This window comes from Thamnophis sirtalis, unplaced genomic scaffold (assembly GCF_051295495.1).
Source record: "Thamnophis sirtalis isolate CommonGarterSnake01/CBP01778 unplaced genomic scaffold, rThaSir2_p1.2 scaffold_16, whole genome shotgun sequence".
Lineage (NCBI taxonomy): Eukaryota > Metazoa > Chordata > Lepidosauria > Squamata > Natricidae > Thamnophis > Thamnophis sirtalis.
In genome coordinates this window covers 2,308,187-2,335,152 of record NW_028261396.1, presented here as the reverse complement: position 1 = coordinate 2,335,152, position 26,966 = coordinate 2,308,187, and the positions used below count along the sequence as shown (strand labels likewise).

The following is a 26,966-nucleotide window of genomic DNA, read 5'->3' as shown; positions in this document are numbered from 1 at the left end:
CCCTAACCCTAAACCTAACCCTTAACCTAACGCTAACCCTTAACCTAACCCTAAACCTAACGCTTAACGTAACCCTAAACCTAACCCTAACCCTTAACCTAACCCTAAACCTAAACCTAAACCTAACCCTTACCTTTACGTGAATCGGCTTGCTTTAAAAGCGCTTTTTAAAGCGCCCTTTTTTCTCCGTGGTCGTATTTGTCGCGCTGCTGATGACGTCAGGTACGCGCTTTAATCAGGCGCGCTTTAGTGGACCGCGGTTTTGTCGTGCCATGAAATTCCATAGCTGGGAAACAGTCTGTGAGTGTCTTAGTTTGTGTGCTGGGGCCTTTTGCTACAGAATAAATTGATCCAGGCCAAGAAGATGTGAGCTATTAATTTAATAGATGTGCACAGCTTACAGAAAGTTGTGGTTGTTTGTGTATTTTGAGCGGTGAATCAAACCAGCCTACGTCAGTTGACGATAATGGGTCAGATAATGGGTACCCTTTCAGATTGCCATCCAACATTTCATCCTAAGTCATAATGTGGTTTGTTCTGAGTAAGTTTGAATCTGACCATGATGGCTTAGCAGGTAGGAGAACCTGCTTCTTCTAGATTCATGTTAAGCGTGGTCATTGGCAACAAGCGTGACCCGACAAAAGCGCTAACGTCATAAGCGCGCCGACAAAAGCACGCCGACAGAAGCGCGATTTAACTTAAGGTAAGGGTTAGGTTTAGGGTTAGGGTTAGGTTTAGGGTTAGGGTTAGGGTTAGGGTTAGGTTTAGGGTTAGGGTTAGGGTTAGGGCTAGGTTTAGGGTTATGTTACAGCGCGCTTCTGTCGGTGCGGTTTTGTCAGCGCGCTTCAGGGCTCATTCGTCGCGTGGTTTTGTCGGCGCGGTTTTGTCGGCGCGGTTTAGTCAGGCGCGCTTTTGTTGTTCGCGCATTTGTGGTGGAACCGGCAACAAGAGCACTGTTGTCTGACACACACAACTTTAATGGGTGGTGGAAGTGCTTTACCGTCTGGATGCCAATCAAAGTTTGTGTTCAACTTCTTTGTAATTGTACTTTGTTCAATCTCTCTCTCTCTCTCTTGTCTCTCTCTTTCTTTCTTTCTCAAGCAAAAGGCCTGTCTTGGTTCTTCAGAATGAAACCCTCTATTCCCAAAGGCGACCATACACTAGTGAGGATGAAGCCTGGAAGTCCTTTCTTGAAAACCCCCTTACAGCAGCTACCAAAGCTATGATGAGCATCAACGGGGACGAGGACAGCGCAGCGGCATTGGGCCTCTTGTACGACTACTACAAGGTAGCTCATGGGAGCTCGGACGGCTTGAATTTATTTCTCATTCTTCACGCAGGGGTTAGCAACAGTAAACCGTATGGGTTTCTCTCAGCCTCGTGTTACTATTAAGACCTAAATATTATTTATTATCAAAATTTATATGCCGCCCAATCCCCGAAGGATTCCGGGCGGCATATAAATAGGGGAACACCTCACCCTAGAGTGGGACGCAACTGGACAGGGGAACCTTAACTATTACCTCCTTTCCTCTCCTCCCTAGGGTTATAAGCCGAGTAGTGATCTCTCTTCAGAACTAATTGCCAGACTGAAGAGAGCTGTTGTGAAGGCGTTTGTGGCTTTTATTTCATTTGGGTTTGGTTTGGTTAATTTTATTTTACAGTGTTTTGTCTATTAAATCAAAGCGGTGCATATGCGTGGCTATTATGTGTGTGTGTGATGATTACGCATATTGTTTCTGGTGTGTCTTCTCTGTAAACTGCCAAGAATTCTTAGGGATTCAGTGATGGCGGCGTCATTGTCATCATCCTCTCATCATCATTACCACCGCCACTATCATCACCATCTCACCATCATCATCTTTTAAGAGTCTATTGCAGGGGTCTCCAACCTTGGCAACTTTAAGACTTGTGGACTACAACTCCCAGAGTTCCTCAGCCAGCTTTGCTGGCTGAGGAACTCTGGGTGTTGAAGTCCACAAGTCTTAAAGTTGCCAAGGTTGGAGCGTGACCCGTCAAAACCGCGGTCCACTAAAGCGCGCCCGATTAAAGCGCGTATGTGACGTCATCAGCAGCGCGACAAATACGACCGCGGAGAAAAAAGGGCGCTTTAAAAAGCGCTTTTAAAGCAAGCTGATTCACGTAAAAGTAAGGGTTAGGGTTAGGGTTAGGTTAAGGGTTAGGGTTAGGGTTACGTTAAGCGTTAGGGTTAGGTTTAGGGTTAGGTTAAGGGTTAGCGTTAGGTTTAGCGTTAGGTTAAGGGTTAGGTATAGGGTTAGGTTAAGGGTTAAGCTTAGGGTTAGGTTTAGGGTTAGGTTTGGGGGGGGGTTAGGTTTAGATTTACGCGTTAATTTTAAGTTTACCGCTCACCGTGCTGTTTTCGTCGCGTAGTGATGACGTCACGTACGCCCTTTCGTCGAGCGCGCTTTAGTCTACCGCGGTTTTGTGGTGGAACCAGGTTGGAGACCCCTGCTCTATTGGACCTGGAGTTTCAACACAGAATTCCTGAAATATATAGACTAACCTGAAAATTCTATGTCCTGACTATGATAGCCTTCCAAGGTATTAGTATTAGTATTTAATAAATTTATAGGCCGCCCAATCCCGAAGGACTCCTGAAGGTGGCTTATGGTTGACTTACAAGCAAACAAACACTGCCTACAGTCAAAACTGTATTTTTCCAGGGCTTCTTGACTCACGCAGGACTGCACACATAAACACCCCTCTGATTTGCTAAGTTGCGCTTAAAGCCATTTTGTACAACATTATGGTCTTTTTGACAAGTAGTCAGCTGCTTAAAGAGGGCGTTCCCACGGTCGTTTTACATGGTTTGTGTTTAGCAAACAAAAATGTTTGGATGCGAAAGTGTTGCTGATACAGCAGATTTCCATGCTGGAGGATACTGAACTAGCAAGCAAATTGCTTTGTTAATTAAAAAAAAAATGTTGTTAAAGTACAAATGATCTACTTCACGCTTACGAAAGCTGCGATCTTTTTTTTTTTTTAGACTGTAGAATTTCTACAATATTTTTGTATCATGTCTTAAAAAGCAAAGGTTCAACTTAAAATAGAACGCCGTGGCCATAATCTCCTATTTGATTGATAAAGCAATTCTGAAGTTGTTAGCTTATGAAACAAGACTGTTTGTTTTCAGCTGATGTTCTCCAAGCCAAATACTTATGCTTTTAAAAAGTATTTGTGATAACACCGTGACCCGTCAAAAGCGCGGAGGACAAAATCACGCTCGACGAAAGCGCGCATGTGATGTCATCACAGCGCGACGAAAAAAAATAAAAATTGAAATAAAATTAAAATTACAGCAAGCCGATTCACATAAAGGTAAGGGTTAGGTTAAGGGTTAGGGTCAGGTTTAGAGCGTTAGCGTTAGGTTTAGCGTTAGGTTAAGGGTTAGCGTTAGGTTTTTCGTTACGTTAACGGTTAGGTTTAGGGTTAGATTTAGGGTTAGGTTAAGGGTTAGGTTTAGGGTTAGGGTTAGGTTTAGGGTTAGGTTTGGGGGGGTTAGGGGAAGGTTTTAGCTTTATTTTTACATTTTTCGATCACAGCGCGATGTTTTCGTCGCGCTGTGATGACGTCAAATGCGCGCTTTCGTCGAGCGCGATTTTGTCCTCCGCGATTTTGTGGTGGAACCGATAACACTGTATTCCGGTCATTGTTAATATCCTAAAAAACACCGGGCTTAGTTAATGTCCTTTTAATAAATTAATTGATACATTTTATATTTCAAGGTTCCCCGGGAAAGGAAAGCTTCTACGGTGAAACCAGATGTAGACCACTCTGATCAAGATCATGGGAAAAGGTTCAGTATTCAGTTTTGAATGTGTATATGTATGTTTTAAGCCAGGATCCTTTTTAAAGAAAGGAATAATTTTTAACTACACTGAGATTCGGTTTCTTTATAGGGAGTTGACCCCAGAATTTTTTTTTACCTCGGTTGTTGATTAAATCAAAGTATCTTAGTTTATACAAATTGGTTAGCTGCAATAATTGTGTTAGCAAATCGCACTCTTGTATGGCAAAACCAATTAACCAAGTTATGGTTTCATTAGTGTAAGATATGAACCCAGGGAAACTATCAAGTTGTTTAAAGCTTGAGTATACCCAGATATAATACAAATGTAACTTCGCTCTTTTTCTCAGCTTAATATAGGTAGATTAACATAAATAAAGAAGTGTTTGGCTCATATGACTCAACTTGGGTATTTCAAAAAGAATAAATTCTTGGAAAATTCAAACTCATTTTAGGCACGTCCCAAAAGTCATTATATTTTTGTCCAGATTATCACTGCAGAGTTATAGAAAATTCTGCAGCTTAATTTTGAAAAACGGCGGGGATATGATTATTGTTTCTTCTTTACAAACTCAAAATTTTGTGATTTCATCAAAAGTAGCCGAAATGAAGAATCTGCCACTGCTGCTGACTTCTCCCTCAGCTTCAGATTTGAGGGGACTCAAATATTACGGAGGAAACGTTTCCCATTTCTTATAGCTAGATACCTTTTTTTTTATTATAACCTGAATCTTTCAATTGTGAGGAGTTCCTGGTGGTGCTTTTATAACTAATCATGCAATGTGATCCTGCTACCTTTGACTATACAAGCATTAGAAGATTTGCCTGTTTGGATTTTAATTTATAGTTGCACTGTCTTTACTTGAGATACTTGGTCTCTGATGAAAATGTGTGTTTTGTGAATGCAACTGCTAGTGTGAAGCCTCAAGCTAGGCATACCAACTGTAGGATGGTGCTAAGGAATTTCTGAGAGATTCCAGGAACTGAAAGATAATCACCGCTTAAAGAGGGCAAAGGACTTATCCCAATATTCAAAAATGCTCAGTTTGAAAGAAAGATTATATGCATCTGTTTTGGCCCCTTATCTCTAGTCTGAAGAAAATAAAAAAAAAGAGGAACAAATAGTGGAAGGGTTAGAAATATTCCCTCAGTGTTTAGTATTTCTATTGTCTTGGGAGGTTGAATGAGTTGCCCCCGGAGCTTCGTATCATCCCCGACCTCCGGTCCTTCCGACGCGCCCTAAAAAGTTGGCTTTTCCAAGAGCCAAGGTGGCGCAGTGGTTAAATGCAGCACTGCAGGCTACTGCTAGATCAGCAGTTCAGCGGTTCAAATCTCACCGGCTCAGGGTTGACTCAGCCTTCCATCCTTCCGAGGTGGGTAAAATGAGGACCCAGATTGTTGGGGGCAATATGCTGACTCTCTGTAAACCGCTTAGAGAGGGCTGAAAGCCCTATGAAGCGGTATATAAGTCTACTGCTATTGCTATTGCTATTGCTATTGCTAAGCCAGCTTGGCCTGAACAAAACAAATCCAAGTATTGATTATTGTTAATTTTAATTTGAATTCTTTTTTTTAAAAAAATGTGTCATTGTCCATTTTAATTGGGTTTGGGGATATCCTGAGCCGAGATGGCGCAGTGGTTAGGGTGCAGTACTGCAGGCCACTTCAGCTGACTGTTATCTGCAGTTCGGCAGTTCTAATCTCACCGGCTCAAGGTTGACTCAGCCTTCCATCCTTCCGAGGTGGGTGAAATGAGGACCCGGATTGTTGTTGGGGGCGATAGGCTGACTCTGTAAACCGCTTAGAGAGGGCTGAAAGCCCTACGAAGCGGTATATAAGTCTAACTGCTATGGCTATTGCTAATTTCTTTTTTAACTTTTGTAGTATGTGTTTCTTTTAATGTTGTACGCCGCCCTGAGTCCTTGGGAGAAGGGCGGCATATAAATCGAATAAACCTCAAACGTCTTTCTTCCAACAATGTGTTGTCTGGATTAGTTTTTTTTTGCTCACGGGTAGCAATAGGAGAATTATTCACGGAGGGAAAGTGACATCCAACAGGCTTCCGCATTATCATTTCTCCTCTTGAAATTGATTCTGTCTGCCCTATGCTTAATCTGCCACTCAATCAGTTCTCCTGTTTGTTTAGGAACAGCATGCCAAACCTGATGGAACAGTCACTTATTTCTGCTGGGGAGAACAGAGTGCAAGTCTTGAAGAACATGCCTTTGAATATCGTCCTTCCGCACAGCTCCCAAATGGGCATGGACAAGAGGGGCCACCTGACAACGCCAGATACTACAGTCACCGTCTCCATTGCATCCATGCCCACCCATTCCATCAAGACAGAAACTCAGCCGCACAATTTTACCGTGGGCATGCCTCCAAACGTCTATCACCCTGAAGCGCCGGAGAGGGTGGTGGCTTTAGAGCGGAGCCTCAACACTGACCAGTTTAGCACCAACAGCCAGCCTCAAAATTCCCAGCGACGTACTCCTGATTCCACCTTCTCCGAGTCTTTCAAAGAAGATGTGCCAGAGGTACAGAAGTAATCTGCGTCTTTTGCTTATGGCAGTGGTTCCCAAACTTGGCAACTTTAAGACTTGTGGACTTCAACTCCCAGAATTCTCCAGCCAGCTCTGCTGGCTGGAGAATTCTGGGAGTTGAAGTCCACAAGTCTTAAAGTTGCCAAGTTTGGGAACCACTGGCTTATGGGGTTCTTAGCCTAGAACTGGGTCTTCTGTAGAAATGAAGCCGAGGTGGCGCAGTGGTTAAATGCAGCACTGCAGGCTACTTCAGCTGACTGCAGTTCTGCAGTTCGGCTGTTCAAATCTCACCGGCTCAAGGTTGACTCAGCCTTCCGTCCTTCCGAGTTGGGTAAAATGAGGACCCGGATTGTTGTTGGGGGCGATATGCTGACTCTGTAAACCGTTTAGAGAGGGCTGAAAGCCCTATGAAGCGGTATATAAGTCTAACTGCTATTGCTATAAGAAAAGCTGTATAACGTAACGTTGGAACGTGATCTTGGGTAGACAATTGGCCTTCCAGAGAATTATGAAAACGAGTTCTTACAGTTGCAAATTATGACTGTACAAATAATGAAAACAGTAAAACAGATTTTTTTCTTAACAAAATAATAGATGGGAATAATTATAAGACGTTTGATGTCACCCTTTTGTTCCTGCTCATTGTCCAGACTCTGCTATAGATATTCATGTAATAATCACTTTAGATTCTGAGTAAACACAATGAGATTATGTTGGAAAACGATTAAAAATGCAGATCTTAGAACTTGGCTACTTGGATGTTGACCATCTTTAAAAGCAGAGTCTAACCCCAGCTCTGAGAATAAATAACAATGGCATTCCTTCTCTTTTCCCCCTATGATTTTGAGTGTACTCACTAATCTGTACCATGGATATCAAGTTCCTATTTAATTCTTATGTAAACCTGAAATTTCAGTCCAGTGGATTAGAAATAGAAGATTTTCTTCCAGGCTGGATATGGGTAAATAATTCTAAATTTAAAACAAAAGCAACTTCTGTAGAAATTGCTCGCAAGAGAACATGGCTCACCTTACAGGAAAATATGGGTCACTCACCTTGAATGTGAACAAATTATATTTGTGTCATACATGGGTCACCTTGGTTCTAGACTAAGCTTGTTTTGTATCTGAATTTTGGGTGCCAGCAAATAGTCTATTGGTGAGAGATTTAGTGCCGTAGTGCTATTTAAAAATGACTGTTTGTCTGAAATCCTTATGAATTACCTACAGGTTTTTTTCCCTTCCGAACTGAATCTTCGGATGGCCAATGTCAATTCTGAAGACTATGTCTTTGAAAGCATAACTGGGTGAGTGTGTTTCCCTGCAAATTTAGCTCTTGCACAACAACTGGATGCTCTTGCAAGCTTGTCTCGACACACCTCACATTGGCTGCGTCCTCTTGCTCATGCTCTGCGTTGTGAAATGAAAGACTGGATCCCCGATGGTGGTGAGATTTGGCCATTCCACCCCTAATCCCTTTGGAAATCTCACGTGAATCAGAACACATACGCAAGAGTGTGCCTAGGTAAACTGAGGTACTTTTCCCGCCCCTGGATTGATACTTAAAAGTACGGCGTTGCGGATTGTAAAGCAGTGTGGCCTCGCGAAGGAAAGCAGGTGGATTAATATTGAGTCTGTGGAAGTGTGTTTCATTGCTCTTTTGGTGTAGCACAGAAAGTGAGCTGTGAATCAGAAAATGCTCCTACCACAAACACATTAGTGCAGTGTTTCTCAACCTTGGCAACTTGAAGATGTCCGGACTTCAACTCCCAGAATTCCCCAGCCAGCGAATGCTGGCTGGGGAATTCTGGGAGTTGAAGTCCGGACATCTTCAAGTTGCCAAGGTTGAGAAACACTTCATTAGTGGGTCTCAAGAGCTGTTCTCATCACTTTAGTCACCGCGTCTCTGATTGGAGGAGAGTTGAGAGTTTCATTTAATCAGACAGTGAAAACGAGGTGCCTCAAAAGCATTATATAAAAGTTATTATTTTACTCCTTACTTTCTAGGCAGCGTTTTTTTTTCTCATTCTCTACACAAATATAAACTACTGTAAACCCAAGTGCAAATCTGCAAATCCTCTGCCTTGTTCCTAAAATTATAAGAGAGGATCCAGTGTGATGTCATCTTAAATTTCCAATCCTGTATTTCTCACATATCTGCCGTTTTTGGTCAGTTCCACTCAGTGGTGTATTAACCATTCAGCAGAATGTGCTTAGGATACTTGAGTTATTTTTGGTGCTTAGGACACCAAAACCCAAAGGGGCACCACAAAGTTGAGAAAGAAAAAAAATCAATGAGGATTTGTACACTTATGTACAAAACAGGGGGAGCACCAAGATTTGTCAGTGCTTAGGACACCAGTGAGCCGTAATCCGCCACTGGTCCCAGTATTGAGTCTTCAGCTTTAATATCTAGCACATTGGGATTGTTATGCTTGGATGGATTTCATGCAATACGTTGTTTATAAAACTTCCTGTTCTGAATTTTTTCCAGGAACAACTTTGAATATACGTTGGAAGCTTCAAAATCACTTCGGCAGAAGCCAGGAGATAATACGATGACTTATCTAAACAAGGGGCAGTTTTATCCCATTACCCTGAAGGAAATTAGTGGCGGTGAAGGAATCCATCAACCTATCAGTAAAGTCAGAGTGAGTTACAACTAAGGAAAGTGGGAAGGAGAGAAGGCTTGTAATAGCATTTCTGGTGGGCAAAAGGGGAAAATACTTTGTTTGTGGATGACCCAAACTTTTTATTTAAGAGCCAAGGTGGCGCAGTGGTTAAATGCAGCACTGCAGGCTACTGCTAGATCAGCAGTTCAGCGGTTCAAATCTCACCGGCTCAGGGTTGACTCAGCCTTCCATCCTTCCGAGGTGGGTAAAATGAGGACCCAGATTGTTGGGGGCAATATGCTGACTCTCTGTAAACCGCTTAGAGAGGCCTGAAAGGCCTATGAAGCGGTATATAAGTCTACTGCTATTGCTATATTGCTATTGCTATATTTATGGACTACCCATAATTTGAGAGCTACAAACAGTCCATAACTATTCTCAATTGACTTCGATCTGATCGATCCATCAACTTATTTCTCTTCTTTTTAGCAAGTTTTTCCTTAGAATATATAGACTTTTCTTTTTTGCTTGCCGTCTAGGAAGGAGTATTGTAGTGTTAATCTAAATTAACCTAGTATTTTTTGAACCAGGTGTGTACAATTCTTTCTTTAGGTGTTGACAGTGGTTGTTAATTAAATCAGGCTGACAAATAATTACTACCTTCTTCATTCATAATATTCACATACATCAAAACACCTATCTATGAAAAAGTATAAAATCATGAACAATGACTGTGGCTGGACTGGTTTGATTTTTGCAAAAACACGCAACCGATTATTATGAACCTATAATGAACCAGACTTCCTCAGTGATACTTAGTAATCCTCCTTGCAAAGAGTGGGCGTTTATTTCTAACTTTCCCAAATAAATGGAGGTTCTTCCTTTCTTTTGGAAGAGCCGAGGTGGTGCAGTGGTTAGGGTGCAGTACTGCAGGCCACTTCAGCTGACTGCTATCTGCAGTTCAACGGTTCAAATCTCACCGGCTCAAGGTTGACTCAGCCTTCCATCCTTCCGAGGTGGGTGAAATGAGAACCCGGATTGTGGGGGGTGATATGCTGACTCTGTAAACCGCTTAGAGAGGGCTGAGAAGCCCTATGAAGCGGTATATAAGTCTAACTGCTATTGCTATTGCTATAACGTACACGGGACATCTTCAAGTACCATTGAAAGGCAGAATGCTATCAGCCTACTTAACAAGAATATTCCATTATTATTTTATTATTATGCTGCTTCCTAAACTATTCCAAGTTATGAATTTTTTGAAATGTTATGGCGTTATTGTCTGAGGACTTTTACTTTTGCTGCTGTTGTAGGTCTATTTCCAGAATTTTATTTTTCAGCCTGTGATATTTTTGAAAGAAAGGTTTTTGGATTATAGATGGAGGAAGTGCTTAAACCTTTTCTCTGGTTTTCAGGCACCCTTCATGGTTAATTCCTTGTGGCTGCCATTGTCATACTCAAATCTGAGAAGCTTGTTCTTCTATATCTGGAAAGTTCACTTCACTTGTCCCTCAGAGCCCACAGATAAAGAAAGAGGAGATAAATTTCCAGAGTTGCTAATCCTAGGTCAATATGGCTAACCTTTTTGCCATCGCTTGCCAAAAGGGGGGGGGAGGGAAGGGGGTTGCGTACGTGCGTGCCCACACCCATAATTCTATGTGTGTAATCCCCCCTGCACGTGCACACGCGACACACACACACCACACACATGCGTGTGCGACTCCCACCCTCCCCCCACTTTTGGTTCATGATGGACCCGTTTTTCGCCCTCTCCAGGCTCCAGAGGCTTTCTATGAGACTGGGAAGGGCGAAAACGACCTCCCCTTGCCCCCCCCACCCTGGAGGCCCTCCAGAGGTTTCAGGAGGCTTCCCTGAAGCCTCCATAGGGAGAAAAATGGCCCAGTGTACAAAGCGGAAGTCTGTTCCCGAACTTCTGGTTTGTCCGTTGGGTTGTTTTTCGCGAGAAACAGCTGAAAATTAAGGTGCGCGCTGGAGCTGTGGAATGCATGCCATAGATTCGCCATCACAGTCCTATCCACCCTTCAGCAAAAATCTCCCCCTCCCCTAACCAGCCTTCTCTGTGGGAGCGCCTTCCCTCTGGAATGAGCTGCCCCCGGAGCTTCGTATAATCCCCGACCTCCAGTCCTTCCGACGCACCCTAAAAAGTTGGCTTTTCCAGCAAGCCAGCCTGGCCTGAACAAAAACAAATCAAAGTATTGATTATTGTTAATTTGAATTTGAATTCTTTTTTTAAAAAAACCGTGTCATTATTAATTTTAATTGGGTTCGGGGATATCCTATTTAATTTCTTTTTTAACTTTTGTAGTATGTGTTTCTTTTAATGTTGTACGGCGCCCTGAGTCCTTGGGAGAAGGGCGGCATATAAATCGAATAAATCTCAACTTCAACCATATGGCTTTTCTGTTAATAAAGCTTTTCTCCTCCTCCCTCCCCCTGCCCCCCCCCCCCGGGCCGCCTTTCTCTTTCCTCCTCTTTGCAGAGTGTCATCATGGTCGTATTTGCTGAGGACAAAAGCCGGGAGGATCAGCTCAGGCATTGGAAGTACTGGCACTCCAGGCAACACACAGCGAAACAAAGGTGCATTGACATAGGTAAGAAGCTCTCGAGCAGCAGGTGCCAAACGCAATTTAGCAGGTTTCAGGTCTTGTCTTGTCTGCAAGAGCCGAGGTGGCGCAGTGGTTAGGGTGCAGTACTGCAGGCCACTTCAGCTGTCTGTGATCTGCAGTTCGGCGGTTCAAATCTCACCGGCTCAAGGTTGACTCAGCCTTCCATCCTTCCGAGGTGGGTGAAATGAGGACCCAGACTGTGGGGGGCGATATGCTGACTCTGTAAACCGCTTAGAGAGGGCTGAAAGCCCTATGAAGTGGTATATAAGTCTAACTGCTATTGCTATTGTGTTTGCTTGTGAGCTCAGCACCATCTTCAGCCAACGGTTCCCAATCTTTCCTGGCCCTCTTTTGGGGTTAGATGGAAATCCAACAGCCCCATCGATATATTTTTAGTTGGGAGAGAATTACAGATTTAAACAAATAGACCAGTGTTTCTCAACCTTGGCCACTTGAAGATGTCCGGACTTCAACTCCCAGAATTCCCCAGCCAGTTGAAGTCCGGACATCTTCAAGTAGCCAAGGTTGAGAAACACTGAAATAGACCAATCTCTTGTCACTTGACCAGCCGACCGATTGATCAAATGTGGGTCCGTAGTTGAGGAACAGAAGTTTGAACTTGTTCTTTATGTTAAAAAAACATTGATTTTGATGATGTTTGTTGCTTACAGCAAAACAGACCAACAGATGAAATGTGAAAATGGCAATTTGGTTTAGCTTTGAAATTAATTTAGATAAAGGGACGAAGGTGAAATGTTTTAAGAGTGCGAATTCGAGAGACATATTTAGTGATGGAGTTGATGTTATTGTAAGAGATTAGAAATTATGGGCGATTTAAGGGTGTTTAATGTACTAAGAAGAAAATAAGTTTAAGATAAAAAATACAGAAAGAGAAATAACATGGCTGAAATTGGAAACAAGAGATATGATGTAAAAGGGATTGTAAAAGAAAAGATCCGGACAAACACTTTGTTCATAAAATACGTAAACATTTGCAATAAAAATAAAAACCTTAATTAAAAAAAAAAGAAGTTTGAATTTGGAATGGGTTTTAAAAGGAATCTCAGACGCTGAAAGCTGGAGAATGGTTCGTTGTGATGTAAGCTTCTGGTTGCAAGGTTGCTGAAACAGAACGGGATGCAGCTGTTACATTCTTGTGCCGCATCTGCCTATATCAAGTTTATCCTATCTGGACATTGCAGAAGTTTGAATAATCCTCTTTTCTGAACTTTATTAAATTTTCAGTCATCCCCTCTTAGAATCCTCTTTTTCTTCTATCCCTCTTCCCCAAAACGGCATATTTTTTTTCATTCTTAATCCCCAAACCCCTCTTGCCCTCAATGTTGCCTGTATTTCATGCCACCAATCCTGGAAACTCTGGGCTTTATAAATCAGGAGTGGGTTCTGGCCGGCTTTACTGCCAGTTCACTGGTTCGTGTGCTTTGCGCGCGCATGCGCAGTTCAATTAAAATTGTTCTGCGCGAGTACAGAACTAAAAACAAGATGGCGGCAGCCACCGGGTAACCGGTCTGGGGGCGTGGCAATCCTGGGCCGCTGCTGGTTCCAGCGACCTAGGCTGCCATACCAGTACCGGTTCGGCCGAACCAGCCTGAACCGGTAGGAACCCATCTCTTCTATAAATGTATGGATCAGAAGTGGCAAGTTTAGAGTTTAGAGTTTTATTTAGCTTGTATGCCGCCCTATTCCCAGAAGACTCAGGGCGGCTAACAATAAGAAGGGAAGGGGGGTACAAAAATAAAAACGACAATTAAAAATTCAGCAACAGTCATAACATAGGATGGGGCTGGATAATTCAACAGCCCCAGGCCTGCCGGAACAGCCAGGTCTTAGTTGCTTTGAGGAAGGCTGGAAGGATAGTAAGGGTCCGGATCTCAACGGGGAGATCGTTCCATAGGGCCTGAGCAACTACAGAGAAGGCCCTCCCCTGGGGAGTCGCCAGCCGACATTGGCCGGCAGATGGAATCCGGAGGAGGCCTAGTCTGTGCGATCTTATAGGTCTCTGGGAGGTAATTGGCAGGAGGCGGTCTCTCAGGTAGCCAGGTGACTCGGTGCAGAGGGGAATGACACTCTTCACATGAGCAAAGTTGCTGTTGCTTCTTAGTCAGAGGGCTCAAAGGACGCTTTGAGGTTGCAAAACAGGTTCCGAGATTGAGTCCTTGGCAGAAGTGAAGCCTTAGGTAGAGTTTGGGCAAAGAGATGAAAGTTGACATTACAGATACCCATTTGCCTTCGGCCGAGCTGTGATTGGCCCATTTCCAGCTCCTTTGGTTTGAAGTCAATCTTTTTTTTTTCCCCTCTTGTAAATAAAAGTGGGGATTAAAGCTTAGCCCTTAAAGGGAGACGCACATGCAAATTTTCCTTTATTATGAGATTTTTTTGAAGAGCGCCATATCCTGGTTGTGCTGTCTAACATTTTTTTAGAGGAGAATTGAAGGCATAACAAAGGCAGCAGGTATTGGCTGCCTCCTTTGCTATTTCTTAATTTCATTTCCTGCATTGCACTTAAATAAAAAAAAAAACTTAAAGGGGTGCCCAGAGAAACATTTAGATTTCTTTCGTCTTCTCTTCAGAAGAAAAATGACTGTTCGCTTAATTTGGGTCTGGTTTGTCAGTCAACTAAGCTATTAGAGAGCCGAGGTGGCGCAGTGGTTAAATGCAGCACTGCAGGCTACTTCAGCTGACTGCAGTTCTGCAGTTCGGCTGTTCAAATCTCACTGGCTCAAGGTTGACTCAGCCTTCCATCCTTCCGAGGTGGGTAAAATGAGGACCCGGATTGTTGTTGGGGGCAATATGCTGACTCTGTAAACTGCTTAGAGAGGGCTGAAAGCCCTATGAAGCGGTGTATAAGTCTAACTGCTATTGCTATTGCTATTGCTATCTACATGGGGCTGCCCCTGAAGAGTGTTCGAAGACTCCAGTTAGCCCAGAATGCAGCCGCGCGAGCGATTGTGGGCGTACCTAGGTACACCCACGTTACACCTATCCTCCGCGAGCTGCACTGGCTGCCCATCGGTCTCCGGACTCGCTTCAAGGTGCTAGTCGTTACTTTTAAAGCCCTACATGGTATCGGACCTGGTTACCTGAGAGACCGCCTCCTGCCACTTACCTCCCAGAGACCTATAAGATCGCACAGACTAGGCTTCCTCCGGATTCCATCTGCTGGTCAATGTCGGCTGGCGACTCCCCGGGGGAAGGGCCTTCTCTGTAGCTGCTCCGGCCTTATGGAACGATCTCCCCATTGAGATCCGGACCCTTACTACCCTTCCGGCCTTCTGCAAAATGACTAAGACCTGGCTGTTCCGGCAGGCCTGGGGCTGTTGATGTATCCAGCCTCCATCCTAAGTTATGAATGTTGTGGAATTTTTAATGTTGTTTTTTATTTTTTGTATGTCCCCCCTTCCTTTTTTACCTGTAAGCCGCCCTGAGTCTCTTGAGAGTGGGCGGCATACAAACCAATTAATTAATTAAATAAATAAATAAATATTTTAATATATTTTCCCTCCTTTATGTTGTCAACAGCTGATTATAAGGAGAGCTTCAACACCATAAATAATATCGAAGAGATAGCCTATAATGCCATCTCCTTCACTTGGGACATTAATGATGAAGCAAAGGTAAGCACCATGCCTCTTCCTTCATGACCCTTCTGAGTATTAATGAAAGAAAGGGAAAGCTTAAGTGGAGAGTTTGTTGTTTGTTGAGTTTATTTATAGGCCGCCCTTTTCCCTGAGCCACTTGTCTCTAGTTCCCCGATGGTGAACCTATGGCACGCCGGCCACAAGTGGCACGTGCAGCCCTCTGCGGGCATGCGAGCTGTTGCCCCAGCACAGCTCCACTGCCCATGCGCGCAAGCCGATTTTTGAGTCTCTGCTATGCATGCGGAGGAAGCATGTGGGAGACGTACATCCATGCACAGGGGGCAGGGGGTGCGTGCGTGCATGCGTGGGGGGGCAGGGGGAGCATGGGGGTGTGTGGTGTTCCCCCCGGGCTCAATTTTTGGTCCCAGAAGGCTTCAGGGAGGCCTGCTAGGACCAAAACGGGGCGTGGGGCGGTGGCACGTGCATGCACAAGTGGGCGGGGCACAGGCTAGAAACAAGGAGAACTGTGAATTCTAGTCTCGCCTTAGGCATGAAAGCCGCTGGTAACTTTGGACCAGTCTCTCTCTCTCTCTCTCTCTTTCTTAGCCTATGACATCAGGCTTGGGTTACAAGCTGGTTAGACAATTCCGGTCACAACCAATGAATCAATTGTTGGGTGGTCCCAAAAAAAACCAGCCCTGACATAGGTAAGAGCCGAGGTGGCGCAGTGGTTAGAGTTCTGCTGGCTGGAGAATTCTGGGAGTTGAAGTCCACAAGTCTTAAAGTTGCCAAGTTTGGGAACCACTGGCTTATGGGGTTCTTAGCCTAGAATTGGGTCTTCTGTAGAAATGAAGCCGAGGTGGCGCAGTGGTTAAATGCAGCACTGCAGGCTACTTCAGCTGACTGCAGTTCTGCAGTTCGGCTGTTCAAATCTCACCGGCTCAAGGTTGACTCAGCCTTCCATCCTTCCGAGGTGGGTAAAATGAGGACCCGGATTGTTGGGGGCGATATGCTGACTCTGTAAACGGCTTAGAGAGGGCTGAAAGCCCCATGAAGCGGTATATAAGTCTAACTGCTATTGCTATCTTGTGGGAAAACGCTAGGAAGAAAATTTAAAATTAAGCTCGTAGCTCTCTTAAAAACAAACTATGATTGAATTGCTGCTAAAAGATTGTCAAAAGCTTTCTGGGTAAATAAATGTTGAAGCCGATGAAAGCATCACAGCTTGGATTATGAAATGGCACGAAGCCCCCCAAAAGGTGACCCTTTTCTGACTATTTTTTTCCCCCTTGCCTCTGGGTTTAGTCTGATCAAAAAAGGCGTGAATGAACAGGAGTCAGAAAGTGCACTAGGCCTTTTCGCTATTCTTCCAGCAGAAGGAGAGGGGGTTGGTTCAGCAGCATCTGAGGCTGCTGTTTCTCCTATTCAAACACATAGCTTTCAGTCCTCTCCGTTTAAACAGAGGTGTGTTTGCAGGCTGGAACTTGTAGTCCTCTGCAAATAGTCCATCTCCTCCACCAAGTGTCCTTGCATGTCGATCGAGTGGAGTCATTTTCCATTTTCCATTTGCTCCCTGGATATCGTTAGATAGACTCATGGTGATGTCACCTATGGAAATTTCCTTGTGTTTCGGTATGGAGCTTTCAGAGAATGATGGGTAACCATATTTTGCACACTCAAAGTCTCCTTGAACAGGCGGCATATACCTTTAATAAATATAAATACATACATACATAAATAATTCTCATTTTTAATAGACATTCAAAAGAGAAGCAAAATTTCATCCATGAACAATAGCCAAAATTGTTTTTTTATTGAAGGTTTTTCCAAGCCACCTGGTTTGGTTCTTGATCGGTTCTTCTTTCGTTCAGAATATTCTCAACTTTGCCAGGAAAAAAAAAAAGATACTCAGAATTATTTGAGATATTAAAGGAATTCTCAAATGATTCTGAAATAATTTCTTAGGGTTTGGTGGTGCCTTTCACACTGGAAGCCCATCGATGCTTGTGATGTTTCTAAATTTACCAGTGTCTTAGGAGAATTCTACCAAGTCTTAACATGCTTCAGCAGTGATCCGGGTCTCTTCTAGCAATGTTCTGAACTGGTGCATTAGTCTCAAATTCCCATAAACATTAGTCAATATAGCCAGAGATCTTGGGTGAATTAGGTGAGTTGAAGACCAATGTATGTGGAACGAATTTTGGGTAGAAAAGGCAGGTCCAACGGCTAATCTGCTTTGAGCCATATAAAGAGCAAGTATAGACCATGGAAAGGACCGTGGCACGACAAAATCGCGGTCCACTAAAGCGCGCCCGATTAAAGCGCGTCGCTGACGTCATCAGCAGCGCGACAACAACGACCGTGGAGAAAAAAAAGCACTTTAAAAAGCGCTTTTAAAGCAAGCCGATTCACGTAAAGGTAAGGTTTAGGGTTAGGGTTAGGGTTAGGGTTAGGTTAAGCGTTAGGGTTAGGTTTAGGGTTAGGTTAAGGGTTAGCGTTAGGTTAAGGGTTAGGTTTAGGGTTAGGGTTAGGTTTAGGGTTAGGTTTAGGGTTAGGTTTGGGGGGGTTAGGTTTAGTTTTATGCGTTAATTTTAGCTTTACTGCTCACAGCGTGCTTTTTTCGTCGCGCTGTGATGACGTCAGGTACGTGGTTTCGTCGAGCGCGCTTTAGACGACCGCGGTTTTGTGGTGGAACCGGAAAGGACAGCAGTGGAAAGGATCTTTTCACCAGGAATCCTCTTGGAACTAATAGAATCCTGACCTGATAGAGGACTTAATTGCGATGGGGAACTAAAGGTGTGTCACTGTGTGATCTATTTAAATTGTTTTTTTAAATACTCTCTAGAATTTAGAATCACTGAGTTGGAAGGGACTTTGAAGGTTTTCTAGTCCAACTTTCCTGCTTAGGCAGGAAACCCTACACCGCTTCAGACCAATGGCTATCCAACATCTTCTTAAAAACATCCAGTGTTGGGGCATTCACAACTTCTGGAGGCAAGTCGTTCCACTGGTCAATTGTTTTAACTGTCAGGAAATGTCTCCTCAGTTCTAAGTTGCTTCTCTCCTTGATTAGTTTCCACCCACTGCTTCTTGTCCTGCCCTCAGGTGCTTTGGAGAATAGCTTGACTCCTTCTTCTTTGGGGCAGCCCCTGAAATATCTGCATTAATAAACCTCTGGATTTGCCACTGGATTTAAAGAGCACTGCTCTCTTTCCTGGAGAATTTAGGGCTGGGTTATTTTCAAAGTCTGCCTCTTGCTCGAGATCAAAAAGAAGAACCCGTGTATTTAGGAGAAATAAGTACAAAAAATAGCATCCTGAATATGATGCCAAGTATGCCAAGACTTTCGGGCTGGTAATCTAGCCTCCTTGTGTGTATATATCTATGTAGACATCAGTGGTGGGTTTCAAAAATTGTTGGAACCTACTCTGTGGGTGTGGCCTCCTTTGTGGGAGTGGCTTGCTGCCCATGTGACCGGATGGGAGTGGCTTGCCGCCCGTGTGACCGGATATGAAATTATGAATTAGTACTTAGGTCGGTAGCTATTCAGAAGTTAGTGGTTAGAAGCAATCGTAAAAGCAGGAGATGGAATTAAAACCAGAAATATTTTGTTGGCTATTTGAAAGGGAGTATAATATATATTTAATTTTACACATGTGAGCAGCTGCTGGAATTGTGTTTGCACAACAGTGGAAAAATAAGAGATATGTAAATGAATAAATATTACAATGTGCAGGAATAAATACATTGACAATTAAAATCAAGAAGGCTTTGAATACTTTTTCACGTGGGATTTGTTTTAGCAATTGCTAACTAACGGGAAACAGAAATTAGAAATCCAAAAGTATGAAAGAAAACACCAATTATGTAAGGAAAGGTCCCTAGAATGTATAAGGAAATATTACTAGATCATTATTAATGCGTAGATAACTGTGGGACATTACACACCCACCAGTCGTGGGTTTCAAAAAAATTTTGGAAGCTCTTCTGTAGGTGTGGCCTGCTTTCCGGGTCCACTGGTGGAACCTCTTCTAACCAGTTCGGTAGATTTGACGAACCGGTTCTACCGAACTGGTGCGAACTGGTAGGAACCCACCTCTGGTGGACATATAGAGGAATATGGAGATGGCCTTGAGAAAGGAAGTGTTAAGTAAACATCAGTTTAGCCCTGGTGTGATAAAGAAACACATGATAATCCTGAGTTGATTCTGTTTAGTATCAGAGAGAAACTGTGACGGGTTTTTAAGATTCTCTCGCTCTTATATCCTAAATAGAGTCTTAGAATACCTTGCATTTCCCTCAGCTGCAGCACCTGTAACAGGTGTACAGAAAGGACTGCAACATTTCAAGATGCATTTCTGTCTGCGTATGTGTGTGTTTGGGCTGGTGGGGGGGAGAGACTGCTGCTCTTTCAAATGCTATTCCTCATTTTCTCTCAAACAAGAAAGAATTCCAGAAGCCATTTCTGCATTTTCTCCTGGCTGGTTTAGAATAAAGAAACATTGACAAAATCTGTAAGTGAAAAGGAACAGCTAATTGTCAAGTATCACCAGGAGAGATTGGGAGTTGGACCACCTCGTAAATCAGGCTCCTTTTCTGGATACGGAGCTTCCCCCCCCCCCCATGTCACTCTAGTCTAGATTCTGAACTCAGAGTAGGGTTTCCAAAGCGGTTTTAAACGGCATTCAGATCAAGAGTTACTTGTTGAAGAATTGAACATCACCGGAACTCCATATACACAAACCTTAGCATTGACGGCAGTATTGCATATATATAACTCAGAGAGTAATATTTTTCATAGTTAGTCAGAAGGAAGTCCTGTTTTCAGTAGGATCAGTGGTGGGATTCAGCCAGTTCGGACCTATTCGGGAGAACCGGTTGGTAACTTTCTAAGCAGTTCGGAGAAACGGTTGTTGGAAGAAATCTTTTGTTTTTTCCCCACTTTACAGGGCTAATCCTGTAAGGAAGGCAGGAAGGAAACATTCTGGTGTTGTTTCTAGCCTAATTCTTATTGCCCTGCTTACAGAAACTGCCTCTCCGGTTAACCCTTATTACCATTGTAACAACTAAGGCGAAGCGCCCATCGACCTGAGTGACATTGACTTGGCCACACCCACATGATCACATGACCACCGAGGCCCGCCTACCCAGCTGGACATTAGGACAGAGGACTGGTTGGTGATTTATTTGAATCCCACCACTGAGTAGGATCTATTCTCTACGAACAGTTCTTAGGATGCAATGTCAGTCTTTCTAGAGCAGGGGTGTCAAACTGGATTTGAGGGCAAGATCAGCATTGTCTTCTGCACGCCTTCCGTGCCCTGTTTTAGGCGGCAGGGTGCTGCAGGAGGCTCTCCAAGCCGAAAATGGGGTGAATGGGAGGCAGAGGGACCGTGGGGCTGGTCCTTTGCTATTTCCAGGCTGGCCCCACAGGCACCCCGCAGGCCTGGATCTGGCCCGTGGGCCTTGAGCTTGAGACCCTTGTTCTAGAGAGTTATCATAATGTGTTAACCATAATCTGAAACCTGGATTAAAATCTCTGTTTAGCTTTGAATAATTCACCTTATTGATGCGTTGAACCGCATTCTCTCAGTCTGTTCCTTTCATCTCTGCACATACCACTTGACTTCTGCCTATAGAGCCGAGGTGGCGCAGTGGTTAAACGCAGCACTGCAGGCTACTTCAGCTGACTGCAGTTCGGCGGTTCAAATCTCACCGGCTCAGGGTTGACTCAGCCTTCCATCCTTCCGAGGTGGGTAAAATGAGGACCCGGATTGTTGTTGGGGGCGATATGCTGACTCTGTAAAACCGCTTAGAGAGGGCTGAAAGCCCTATGAAGCGGTATATAAATCTAACTGCTATTGCTATTGCTATTTTTAAGCGCCTTTGAATAGTTGGGTATACTTCCAAACAAAGCAGTAGGCTGTTGCCACGTACTATATTTATTTTGCCAAATCTAGGGGTTTCCTAGGCGTTTATATAAATAAACATAATGTCCAAAGTATCAGGCTGGAAAAATGAGAGACCATGAGTTCAAGTCCCACCTCCACCAATTACCTCCAATAGACAGATCAGATCCCACAGACTAGGCCTCCTCCGAATTCCATCTGCCAGCCAGTGTCGGCTGGCGACTACCCGGAGGAGAGCCTTCTCTGTGGCTGCTCCGACACTCTGGAACGAACTCCCCGTGGAGATTCAAACCCTCACCACCCTCCAGGCCTTCCGCATAGCCCTTAAAACCTGGCTGTTCCGACAGGCCTGGGGCTAAAGAACCGTTGCCCCCGTCTCGAATTGGTATGACTGTTGTGTGTTTTTAATTATGTATTGTTTCTGTGTTGTTGTTAACTGTCTGTATCCCCCCTTCCCTTGAGTTGTGAGCCACCCTGAGTCCCTTCAGGGAAAAGGGCAGCATACGAATGAAATAAAACTCAAACGCCTTAGCTATGAAAGCCAGCTGGGTGGCTTTGGGCAAGTCACCCTCTCTCAGCCCAACCCAGGAGGAAGGTGTGTTGTATATGCTTGCCACCTTGTGTGGTTAGTGAAAAATAATAAAAGGCAAGATACAAATTAATAAAAAAAAATGAATTAAAATCACATGCAAAAAAAAAAAGTTGGGTGAGGCAGAAGACTGAGCCGAGGTGGCACAGTGGTTAAATGCAGCACTGCAGGCTACTGCTAGATCAGCAGTTCAGCGGTTCAAATCTCACCGGCTCAGGGTTGACTCAGCCTTCCATCCTTCCGAGGTGGGTAAAATGAGGACCCAGATTGTTGTTGGGGGCAATATGCTGACTCTCTGTAAACCGCTTAGAGAGGGCTGAAAGCCCTATGAAGCGGTATATAAGTCTAACTGCTATTGAAGACTGCTATTGAGCAAAATACTCCTTAAACAGTCAAGCGAGGACATAAGGGAAGCGTCTGTTGAGTATGTTTCCTGCCCCACCCCACCCACCCCCCCATCCTCACTCCCACTTTGAATGCTTCAAAAAAAACGTGAGAATCACAAGGTTGTTGCCCTTTTCTTAGCTCCACCTGACAGATGATCTGGGCAAATGTTCAGAGGGGAGGAAATGGAAGGCTTTCGCAGTTGAATTTGGCAGGGGACTCTTCAAGGAAGGATTTGTGGGCAGAGGAGGAGGTGGATTAGGGGATGGGCGCGAAGCCGTTCCAAATCTTTATTGCTAAATAAATATTCCCTCCTCATCAGGTAAAGCCTGATGTGCTTATCCATCCAGCACGTCGGCGTATGCTGATGCTTAAAATGGCGTAACTGAGAAGCGGATCTCAAACGCCAAGTTTTCCTGCATGGCCATCTCTAAAACAGGGTATATTATAGGTTTATAGGTTTATTTCATTTATATGCAATAGCAATAGCAATAGCAGTAGACTTATGTACCGCTTCATAGGCCTTTCAGGCCTCTCTAAGCGGTTTACAGAGAGTCAGCATATTGCCCCCAACAATCTGGGTCCTCATTTTACCCACCTCGGAAGGATGGAAGGCTGAGTCAACCCTGAGCCGGTGAGATTTGAACCGCTGACCTGCTGATCTAGCAGTAGCCTGCAGTGCTGCATTTAACCACTGCGCCACCTTGGCTCTGTTCCCAGAGGGACTCAGGGCGGCTAGCAAACCCAGGGGAGGGGGGGTAATGCAGACAAGGCAAAAACAACAAACAGGATATTAATCTTCATTGCACTATTTTTTAAAAAACTGAACTAATTTTTTTTAGGGTTAATTGAAATCCGGTAGTCATTGGAGCTCAAGTTGAAAGAGCCATCTATTAGTTCATTTCTGCATCATGCAAATTATTTAAGTCTCTCTTAAATAATCCGTGAGAACAGGTAGAATGAGCCCAAAGGCTGGCAAACAAATAATTCATCTTGATCGGTAGCTGCAGGATGTTTAAAAACTTCCAAAAGCTGGCAGAATATGTGAGTGCTACACTGTAAGTTGATAGTGGAGGGAGCATGAGCATTGATGACCAAAATTGTACAAGTTGTACTGCAACTCTATACATATCTATTTAGTTAAACGCCATTGTATATACCCGTATATACTCGAGTATAGGCCGACCCGAATATAAGCCGAGGCACCTAATTTTACCACAAAAAACTGGAAAAGTTATTGACTCGAGTATAAGCCTAGGGTGGGAAATGCAGCAGCTACCGATAAATTTCAAAAATAAAAATAGATACCAATAATGCCATTGCCCATTGAATAACATATACAGCCTGCCTGTGCCCATTAAATATACAGTAGCCATTGTAAAAATTTGCTCTGCATAACAAATTATTATCACACAATACCGGTGTATTCAATGAAATACTTCACTCACCTCATGATGCTGATGTCCCGCTGTGATGATGATGTCCCGCCTCCTATGACACACGGCACAGTGATTCCTATGATTGGATCACTGTACCAGAGGAGGTGGGACATCGCTATGTGGCTGCTTGCCATAACAAGGAGGAGGTGGGACATCGTTGCAGAGCGGCAGGAGGGGGAGGAAGGGGAATCGTAAGATAGCCCTGCATTACATTAGAACGTGAGGAGGGGGGATGGTGCGGTGCACGCTGCGCGGCAAACTGACACAGAGGGAGGGGAAACTCAGGGGCGCTGGGCCATTCACGAGCGTCACCCAGCGGCATGGCCCCGCCCCTTTTTCTCCTCCATTTCGGGCAAATTTTTCACTGACTCGAGTATAAGCCGAGGCGGCTTTTTTCAGCTCAAAAAGTGGGCTGAAAAACTAGGCTTATACTTGAGTATATACAGTATTATATGGGGCTTATTACCAAATTGGGGTGGGGGTGGTACAGATTTGCAGGTGGAGTGGACAGTCTAATCCTAAACTGTGTGCATATGAAAGAGAACGATCGGTAACATGGCCAACATCATTCCCGTGTTCAAATCAGCTAAAGTGAGAGCTAGCAAGTTGGTGGATAAGGATGAGATGTTGATCTAGAGCCTTTGGGAGAAATGAAGGGGTTTGGGCTCCATGTCATTAATTGATTTGATTTTGATTTGATTGATTTTATTATATTTATATGCCGCCATTTTCCCCCGAAGGGGACTCAGGGCGGCTCACAATTCAAATCAGGGAAGGGGGGTACAGAAAAAAATAAAAGACAAAACATAACAATACATAATTTAAAAACACACAACAGTCATACCATTCGAGACGGGGGCAACAGCTCTTTAGCCCCACTAATGTCAGTTATAGCAATAGCAATAGCAGTTAGATTTATATAGCGCTTCATAGGGCTTTCAGCCCTCTCTAAGCGGTTTACAGAGTATTCATATCGCCCCCCACAGTCTGGGTCCTCATTTCACCCACTTCAGAAGGATGGAAGGCTGAGTCAACCTTTGAGCCGGTGAGATTAGAACCGCTGAACTGCAGTTAACAGTCAGCTGAAGTGGCCCGCAGTACTGCACCCTAACCACTGTGCCACCTCGGGTCATTGCTTACTACCTGTCAGGTGGGAAGAGTCAGGACTACACATTAACTTCTAGTTAAGCTGATTTAATGCTTATACCTATACACAAGAAACTAGTCAACTAACGTTCAGCACTAGATTGGCGCTAGTAAGAGTCAATGGAATTCAAGTGGGGTTGGACTTAGAACGTTTATGTTAACGTAATGATTCCAGGCTGGTTCCTCTCTTGGCTCTGTCCTCAGGCTCTGCCTTTGCTTTTTCTACACTACCAATGAACATATTGGTAGCAAGCCTCTTTCCTCAAGCATTCTGTAGACAGATTGATAAAGTTGAGGGACATCATTATACCATCCTAATGTCTTTAGTTCAAGGAATTAAAAAAGCTGTTTGTTATAGTGAAATGTGTCTATTGGAGTTTGATATACACAGCTTGGCCTAATTGTGAAGACTCGTAGGAAACCAGTCTATTGCTCCCTTCTTAGAGAAGTATGGCCTTTACTTCAGAAAAGTATGATGTTATTGAATATTTTCCCCCACGTTCTGTTCACAGATTTTACAGAAAATATCGCTTATCCTTGGCTGTATTTTCTGGCCGGGAAGAATTGGGGTTGAATAGTATTGGAGTCAAAATGTTAGGAAAGGCTGCTGCAGAACAATAATGAATATTCCCCTTTTCCATGTCAACAGACCCAAGTGTTTTTTTAAAGGATTCTAATTGAGTTTGATCTTATAACATTATCAAATAGCAGGAAGCAAAATCAGATTTCCCATAGCTATTTTGGATTGCTGTATTTCTTATTTAATCTTTTCCTCCTCCTTCAGAGAGAACAGATTTGACAGTGATTCTTGATCAGATTACTTGGGCAGACAGAGCAGCAATTCTTTCTTAGCACTCTGATCTTATCAGGAAGAGATCTAGCCAATTTCCACTATTTTCATTACATGGTTCATTTGACTGCTCCATTTATTTATTTTTAATGACAAAGACTTTTATGTGGTGCTGTGCACAGGGACAGCAGGGACAAAAGCGGACTTAAAAGTGAGGTTCTTACTACATATCTTGGGTGGTAAATCCTGATAACAAGTTTTGCATCAAAGGATATTACGAATTGGCTGCAGAACCATCATTTGATTCAGAGAAACTTGATTTAACACCCCTAACTTGAATTGGCGCAAATGTGTGGCGGGCATGAGTTCAACGGTGTTTTGGAGACGAGTGGAAGAACCGGCTAGGAAATAAAAAGATAAGCAGTCCTTTGAGATGAGCTTGACCTCCATACAGACTCTACGCAACCATCTGGAAATGGTTTCTCTTTGCCTCCTTCTGAGATGTTTATCTCAGGTTAACCCTAATAATCTCCTACCCAACTACTAAGTAAGTTATATCTCACTTTGCCTTTTCAAGATTAGTCAAAGTCAACCAGTTAACATGTGATAAACGATGGAGAACAGGAGGGAAACATACTGTATTGTTCGGAGTATAAGACGCACCTTTTCCTCCCCCAAAAGAGAGTGAAAATCTGGGTTTGAATACAGCATTTTTGGCCTACTGAAGCCCTGCCCCCTTTGCAAAAATAGATGTGCAGAGGGTTTGGGAGGCTTGCAAAGTACTTCTGGGAGCTGGGGAGGACAAAAATGAGCAAAAAAGTTTTTGCTCCCGGCAGCCAAGTGGTGAGTTTCAAAAATTGTTCGAACCTACTCTGTGGGTGTGGCCTCCTTTGTGGGAGTGGCTTGCCGCCCATGTGACCGGATGGGAGTGGCTTGCCGCCCATGTGACCAGATATGAAGATGCCGACGACACTTGTCAGAACCACCTTAAATTACCTCACACACAGCACTGGCATGCATAAGAATATGATCTGGTCACAGCCGTCAAATGGTGTTCTAAGGTCAGCTGTGGGTCCAGGAGGACTCCCAAGTTGCGAGCCCTGTCTGAGGGGCGTAAATTTTCACTCCCCAGCCTGAGTGATGGGATATTGACCAAATTCTTGGGAGGGAAACACAACAGCCAACCAAAACACAAGAGCCAAGGTGGCGCAGTGGTTAAATGCAGCACTGCAGGCTACTGCTAGATCAGCAGGTCAGCGGTTCAAATCTCACCGGCTCAGGGTTGACTCAGCCTTCCATCCTTCCGAGGTGGGTAAAATGAGGACCCAGATTGTTGGGGGCAATATGCTGACTCTCTGTAAACCGCTTAGAGAGACCTGAAAGGCCTATGAAGCGGTATATAAGTCTACTGCTATTGCTATTGCTATTGCTAAACAGCCACTCGGTCTTGTCTGGATTGAGCACAAGCTTGTTAACCCCCATCCAGACCCTGACAGCCTCCAGGCACTGGCACATCATGTC

The 26,966-nt window shown here is 44.0% G+C and overlaps 1 protein-coding gene across 4 annotated transcripts in view; it reads left to right on the top strand.

Moving 5' to 3' along the window:
* Positions 1-26,966, top strand: part of GRHL1 (grainyhead like transcription factor 1) — a 93,079-nt gene that overhangs the window by 16,364 nt on the left and 49,749 nt on the right. For all 4 annotated transcript variants that reach the window (XM_087702762.1, XM_087702761.1, XM_087702759.1 and 1 more), the window contains exons 2-8: positions 1,102-1,288; positions 3,747-3,817; positions 5,955-6,345; positions 7,581-7,657; positions 8,845-9,001; positions 11,463-11,574; positions 15,130-15,224. In XM_087702762.1, the coding sequence (XP_087558888.1) occupies positions 1,102-1,288; positions 3,747-3,817; positions 5,955-6,345; positions 7,581-7,657; positions 8,845-9,001; positions 11,463-11,574; positions 15,130-15,224 (1,090 nt within the window). The remainder of the gene's footprint in view (positions 1-1,101; positions 1,289-3,746; positions 3,818-5,954; positions 6,346-7,580; positions 7,658-8,844; positions 9,002-11,462; positions 11,575-15,129; positions 15,225-26,966) is intronic.